Below are 7,458 nucleotides of genomic sequence, written 5' to 3'. Positions count from 1 at the left end.
ATATATATATATATATATATATTTGTGTGTGTGTATGTGTAGGGTCAGTGTGCGTGTAGGGTCAGGTTCAAGGAAAAACCGCAAAAAAATAAAAACTGAGGAACACCCTAGTAACCCTTCATCTGCATGGTACACATGTGCATATAAGTAATTTGGAAGCAATTTGTCCGGTATGCACAAACATGGACACGTGCATAAAACCATAAAACAACTTCAATTACTTGTACGCACATGTGCATACTGTCCAGATGAATGGTTACTAAGCATTCCTCAGTTTTTTGTTTTTTAGGGTTTTCCCCTGAACCTCCCTCTATATATTTATATATATAAGAGTAATGTTCATACAAGAACAGTAACTAAATAAGAGAATAAGAAGACGGTAGAATTACATGTGATTTTACACTAAAATCACGTGTAAAGTCGCATGTAATTCACGTGACTTTGGCCGGGACCTCACGTTGCTTGCACACCCTTGCGTTGCTCGTTAGTGTAAAAGCACATGTGATTTTGCATTTGATTTGGTTGTTTTCGTATTCTCTTGTTTTGTTACCGCTCTCATTTGAACCCCTCTCTCTCTCTCTCTCTCTCTCTCTCTCTCTCTATATATATATATATATATAATGTAGGTGTTCGGGCTAGCTTGTGCATAGCTTGACCAATCCGATAGCTCTGAACCACGAAAATCCCTAGTAACCCTAAAGATACTCGAACTATTGACCTATGGGGAGGAGCCCCAAGGTCTAGCCTCCGTTTCCGGGTTGAAAAAGGACATGTATGGAACCTTGAGAGGTGGTAACCAAGTATTTTTCGACTTTTTGGATTCCTTATCATGGATAGGGGGTATGCACAAATTTGGTCTGAGGCGACCAACTGAATCAGATTTTGATTCTTGCTTCAATATTTAACTCAAACCAGTAAAACCGGTAAATCTCTCCCCAATTCACATAAATGTTTCAAGACATTTTAGGGGAGGGAGGGAGCATGCATATTTTCAATCATAATCTCAAATTAACTAGTATGGCCTCTGTACCATTATCTCGTAACAATTATTTTGACACTTAACCAACATAGAAAATTGCATTACCTACTTGAAAAGATAAGGCAAATATATCCCAGTTTTTATGAAATGGAACAACTTGTTTGTATCTTTAAATGCAAAGTTATCTGTAAACGTACCAAAATGAGGTACGACTATGTTTAGAGATAGGAGGAAGTCGAATTGATATTAGAATGTCCAAAGGTAATGACTTGCACATTGCTAATTGATGCCATTTTGGTGCAAGAATCTTACGGTATTATTGTTGGCATATAATCTTAGAATTATTTGGTAAATATTATCTTGTAAATTGATTGATTCTCAATCTTCTACTTATGTCTAGTCAATATTCCGTGCAATCTTCTATTTATGCCTAGTCAATAATCTGTAATTAGTGCTTTCCTTATATTAATGAGTCTCTTAGACTAGCTTCAGCCTATTTAAGCTGCTTGTAACACATTGTTTCAAAGTACAAATGAATAAGAATTCTCCTTACTCAACATTTCAACTCACAATTGTAATTCACGATATGTTGAGAATGTTGCTTGGAAATGATGAACATTTGTTATTTGTCATTTTCTTTATACACCCTCTCTAGCCATATAGCAAAAGAGGGAGATTCAAATGCAAACCTTGTACTTAGAACAAACCATACAAACCAATCTAAACAGTCCATCTAGTCTGATGGAAACTGGTTTTATAATGAATGAATTCATCTTCTATAAATATCCAGATCAAAATAAATGAACTCTCATCATTTTAAAAAAAAATTAATTTGATTGGTTTGTATGGTTTATACTAATTAAAGGGTTTGGGTTTGAAACTCCCTTTATAGAGAAACTGATTAAATAATCAACTCCAGTGAACAAAAAAAGTAATATAAGAGGGAAAACTAAAAGGGTCTTTACCTGATTAAGCACAAATCCCTTCAACATGTTTTTGAAATCTGCCTTCCTTTCTGTGTCTAGCCTATCAATTTCAGTCCTGTTATTTTCCTGCACCAATGAATTTCTCGCTTGATATACTATTAAAGGTAAAGTACAAAACATGATTTGTGCATTGAGTGTAGAAGATGACAACAAACCATTATGCCATGAAATACATATGCATGTATAGAAAAAGTCAACTACTATACTGTGTAGTAAAATAAAGGTGGATTTATGGCAGGACTATGCATAACGTAAAATAAAGGTGGATTTATGGTTTCTTGATTTATGGCAGGACTATGCAAGTGAGGGCATTTAGGTGGATTTATGCAAAGAGAAAAAAAGTAGTAAAATAAATTCCTAGGGGGACTATCTGTTACTGTTACGAAAATCAAAATATGCAAAGCACCATCTGCCTGAAAAAATAATCAGATGAAAAGTTTTCATTTAACAATTGCAATCATATAAAGAAAATATATTTTGTAAAAGAGAGCTATTATCTTATTCTTTTATATGGCTTAGTTTAGGGGCCAAATGGTCCAAAACGGACGAAGCGCACCCAACCAGGAGGGATGAACAGGTGATGAACAATGTGGTAAATGCTACTTTCACAAACGACCTAGCTTGTTAATGCTTTTAAAAGTTTTCCAAGGATAGAAACGTGGAGCAAAAAGGCTAATTTCATACACTTGAAAAGCTATTATGCATTTGTGCAACTGTTATTGACCTGATAACTACAGTAGACTGCCTATCAGGTGAAAGAGCAAATAATTGGACCATCTAGCAGTTTGTGGTGCACCTCAGTATAGTTGAAGTGGTTTATATAGAAAAGTTACAATGACTGTTTATGCATATTTAACTGAAATAACGCAGTAATAAGGTTTGAATTTAAATAAGAATTAAAGTACTTGATAAATTATCAAGCTGGTTGTGCTTTACCCACGTTCATCCTAGGCCTCATCACATCAGGGTTTTAACTTTATACCATAGTTCACCACACACATCTGCAGCTCACAGAGAGACGTGGGGAAAGGTTGGTAGTGTTTTGCAGCAACCAATCAATGAAAATTGATGCTTCAATACACCAAAGACAGCTTTCAAGTAACTACCTAAATCCAAATGAGCATATATATATGTATATATATTGTGCAGAAAAACTGGACAGAGCCATGGAGAGAACCCTAGATCAGCAGTGAAATTAAATTCATCAGCTTCTTCTTTTGACCGGGACACCTAAGTTTAATGACACAAAAAGGATACTTCTTACATCTTATCTAGATTTCTGATGCAAGTCCCAAGTATATACTAATATAGAAAAAAATACTTCTTCAATAGATGGTGCATAACAAATTTCACCTTATTTATTGTTAGCAAAGAGCATCTTTCTAAAAGCAGGGATAAAAGATGGTAGTTTTCATCTTCGAAGTTGAAAATCTCTCCCAAGAATTTCTACATAACCACAGGTCCCGGGATCGAAACCTGGCTCTAATACCATAATTGTAACACAGTGGTTATAGAACGTCCAATTAACCCATAATCACCAAAACATTAATTTTAAACCTCCAAAACATACAGGATACAAACTTTAGTTTAAAACCACCAAAAATGTTCCAACGGTTTGACCCAATAAAGTAAAATACAACCAAAATTATTAATTACTTACAAACCGAATGAACCTAAATCAACCGAAACATAATATAACTACCCGGAATGATTAAAATATATATACATGCCAAAATATTACAAAACAAACATCACAAATCATGTACCAAAAACTAGATCAAGTTCTTCAATTTCAACCGAATCAACTATTTCACCGGATCCTTTCCCTTGACATGTTTCTTTTCCTGGAAGTTCTATTGGTATGTTAAGAGGATGATGATATAAAGCAAATGATTTAATATCAACTAGGACCATGGGGTAACTGGATTATGTAGAACTACAAGATAACATGAACATTCATAATTTTTTAAGCCTAATACAAAAGTCAATCTGATCATGCATAGCAAGTTGAAGAACATACATGCTATAGAGTTTTAAAGCATGTTGATGCTACTGCTTGCACATAATACATGGCCATTAAAAATTAATGGGGATGGGCATGAGAGGTCAGATTGTCATGCGAAGATGGGCATGAGAGGTCAGATTGTCATGTGAACCATTAAACACTTGGGAAAGAAGGGTTAAAAACAAGAAACAAATACTTTTTTAAACCCCACCGACCACAAATGGTTCCCATTAAACCATAAAAGAAGTCTAATATATCTACCCTAGGAGAACAGGAAAATAGATCAAGGGAAGGTACTTGATAACATCAGTATCAATTATGTTTGGAAATTTTAGAAATCAAGTCGAATGATATCAGAATCAAACATGAAAAGCATAATTTAGACCATAGAAGTAGAAAACCAACCAAAAGGTATATAAATCAAAATTTAATGATACCCAAAAAGGTGTAAGAGGATCAGAACAATCCAGGGGTGCAGGCAGTTGGACAAAAAAATCCAGGTCAAAATTGATTCTCGTTAACCTATGCAGTCAAAAGACATTATGAGCATCATTTCGGGTAATGATCTTAATGACGGGTAAAGATGGAGGAATTCTGCAAGCACTGGCAACCATTGGGAGAATGTCAAAAGCTTCAAGACAAAACTGACATCATTTGATGGTGAGTGGACTTTAAAAAAATTAGAAACATTCATATGACAGGCATAGTTTCTGATTATAGATCAACAATCGGTTTACAAGCACAGACTGCACAGTCATTAACAAGTTTGGGTAAACAGAAAAAAAAGGCCGAAAATACCTTAATCCGCTCGTACTCTCTCATAGCACTGTTTTTTGCATCCTCGGTGACTCTAATAGCTTCCCTAACCTCACCCAGTTTGAGTGTCTTTGACTTATCGCTGCCATATGTTTTGGAGGATGATGATTCCAGTTTTTCAGCTTGTGAGTACAAAGAATCCAGTTCAGTTGTAATAGTTTGAACAGTCAATAACGCACTAGAACGATCTGAGAATGCATTGTGGACTCCTAGTAATAATCCCATGTGATCATGAAGCATATCCTGCAGGACATATGCAGATTAAGATTATAGAGTATAGAAATGATAATTTGTTCTATAAATATACCACTTACACCGGTACTGGCATTTCATGTTTCAATGCCATACAATCGATGTCATTTCTGGTGATGCAATGTATGTTAAGTTTACTTTAAACACAGCATGATCAACAAAAGATAAGCTGGAAATGGAAGTTCTCATAGTTTCCCATATAGGGTAGTAGTTTACCAAATGATTCAAGGTTCAGAGAAGGGCAGTAGTTTACCAAATGGTTAACAGTATGCGAATTTAATTCCCGATATAATCTACTAGCTTTAATGGCAGTAGTAGCCAAATTCTTCATGTCAGCAGCCCTTTTCTTCTGAGTATCAAGAACTGCCTGGTCGTTTTCAAACTTTGTCACTTTAATAAATGCAAGCCCAAATTCCCCCATTGTCTCTGCCATATCTTGTTGAGCTTTGACAAACAATTCTGCCTGAATTCCATAGGATAAATTTTATATCAATATTGTCCATTAAAACTGAACTTCACATTTAAACTGTTATTGTATTAAGCCAGGAACACAGCTACAATCAATAATCATCAAACATCAGTTAATTATAAAATAATACAAGCACGCACACCTGCTTGGAAGCATTGGTAAGTTGCTTCTCAAGATTAAGCAGTCTCTTCTTATTTTCAAGAAACCCAGTATCTTCCTCAGCTATAGATGGTTTAGATCCTCCCCAATCATTACTCACAGCTTGGTTCATCTCCTTCATAATCCTTAGAAAATCCCACCTGCTTTTTGCAGGCTGCACAACATCCTCAGGCTGAATCCTAACACTGCCACCACCTGAAGTATCCCCAAGCAACTGTTTTGACAACCTTGTTGCGCCATCGAGCATCCTTGACGTTACAGCAGCAGTGGGCAGCAATGGAAGCTTTCCCTGAACCTGTAAAAACACTCTCAACTCATCACTCTGCCTGATGACGGGATGCTTGGCCAATCTCTGCAAGTATTTCTCCAATGCATTTCTTCTTTGTTCAACAAACTCATGCTTTTGCATAACTTGACTCTCGACTACACTCTTCTCTGGCCTGGGAGGTATAAAAAACCCTCGGTACGCCTCAAGTAGTCGGTCTGATAATGTTACCACGTCCTTAAACCGCCGCCTTACAGTAAACTGCGGTCCACCAAACTCTGGCATGTTCGTTTTCGTCGTGATTAGATACGTGACATAAGTATTGCCTCCCGGAACGATTGAATTCGATGATTCTACTTCTTTATGTGGATTCGACACTGTTATTTTCAAATACGGTGGTGTTGACAACGGTACCACGATTTCAGATTCTTCGCTAGGGTTTTCGACAGACAACGATTGATCGTCTCTATTTGGAGGCATGAAGTTCACATGCGCGTATGTCAGAGGGTCAATGCGTGAATCATTGTTCGAATTAGGGTTTTTGACTGGTGGAGGCGGAGACGGTGGTGAGAGTAAAGGATCGGTTTCGGCGGGGGTGGCGAGTGGGTGGTCGGAGTCATCCGATAGAATGCTCATCGCACTTCTGTAATTGGAGAAGGATTTAGAGGTCAACGAAGAATCATCGAGATGAAAGAGGATTTCTTCTTCCGATTCTTCCTTCGACGAGGAGATACGATCTTTTTTATTTTCCGACCCCTTCATTTGATTGAGAAAGAGGAAAATAACAATCAGATCATTACTTGACTATGAATTGATTCAAGCACCAAGCATGGTATGCAGCGGTGGCTGCCGGTGGTCGGAGACGTGTGAACGACGGGGGATCCAGATATTTCCGACGACTTGATCTACAGCTGAAGTAACTGTCTAGTTGAAGTTTTGATGGTAGTTGGATTAGCAAACAAGTGCATTCTGAAAAGATGTTTTCTACAGCGTTGTCTCTTTGCTACATCCAAAACATTTAAAGTTAAGTATTAAATATTTTTATCAAATAATTATTTTATTTATGTCTATATCTATACTATTTATACTACATTAAAAAAAACATGAAAGAAAAAAACCTCTTAATTACACGTCATTAACCATAAAGTAACATATTTTATGGAAGAATTTCAAAAAACTTATAACTACAACATTTTATTCACATTGTACAACTTGATATGGCAATGAGTATAAACCCACCACCAAAGAGGAAATCTTCATACCTTCCTTTTTTTTAGAAAGTTTTTTTTTATATGTCAGCTACCATGTTTTATAGAGTTTTTTTTTTCTTCATCTCATCACCGCCATCAAACAGGAACCTTTCAGAATTTCTTTCCTTCCTAAGAAGCTTTTTTGTTCATGTTTCAGTTCTCATGCTTTACAAGGACGATTATGTGTTATTTTCTTACAAAAAAAAGTCTCATCTCCTATTTTCAGCTTTTATGGCTACCTTTAACCTTTTAATCATAAAACTTGGAAGGTTAAGAG

The 7,458-nt window shown here is 36.2% G+C and overlaps 1 protein-coding gene across 2 annotated transcripts in view; it reads right to left on the bottom strand.

Moving 5' to 3' along the window:
• The window catches only part of LOC112507650 (sorting nexin 2B-like), an 11,433-nt gene extending 4,526 nt beyond the window's left edge, over positions 1–6,907 (bottom strand). The window contains exons 1-4 of one of the 2 annotated variants that reach the window (XM_025112306.1): positions 5,650–6,907; positions 5,292–5,501; positions 4,769–5,029; positions 1,945–2,031 (exon numbers count right to left, since the gene is read on the bottom strand). In XM_025112306.1, coding sequence (XP_024968074.1) covers positions 1,945–2,031; positions 4,769–5,029; positions 5,292–5,501; positions 5,650–6,693 — 1,602 coding nt within the window. In that variant the 5' untranslated portion in view covers positions 6,694–6,907. Of the gene's footprint in view, positions 1–1,944; positions 2,032–3,446; positions 3,810–4,768; positions 5,030–5,291; positions 5,502–5,649 lie in introns of those variants that run through there. The other variant, XM_025112307.1, reaches the window with a different exon arrangement.
• Between the last annotated feature and the right edge of the window lie 551 nt (positions 6,908–7,458).

The sequence above is a fragment of the Cynara cardunculus genome (assembly GCF_001531365.2).
Source record: "Cynara cardunculus var. scolymus isolate 2C chromosome LG 2, CcrdV1, whole genome shotgun sequence".
NCBI classification, from domain to species: Eukaryota; Viridiplantae; Streptophyta; class Magnoliopsida; order Asterales; family Asteraceae; genus Cynara; species Cynara cardunculus.
Note: the sequence above shows the minus strand (reverse complement) of the source record. Positions and strands in the feature narration are given on the sequence as shown.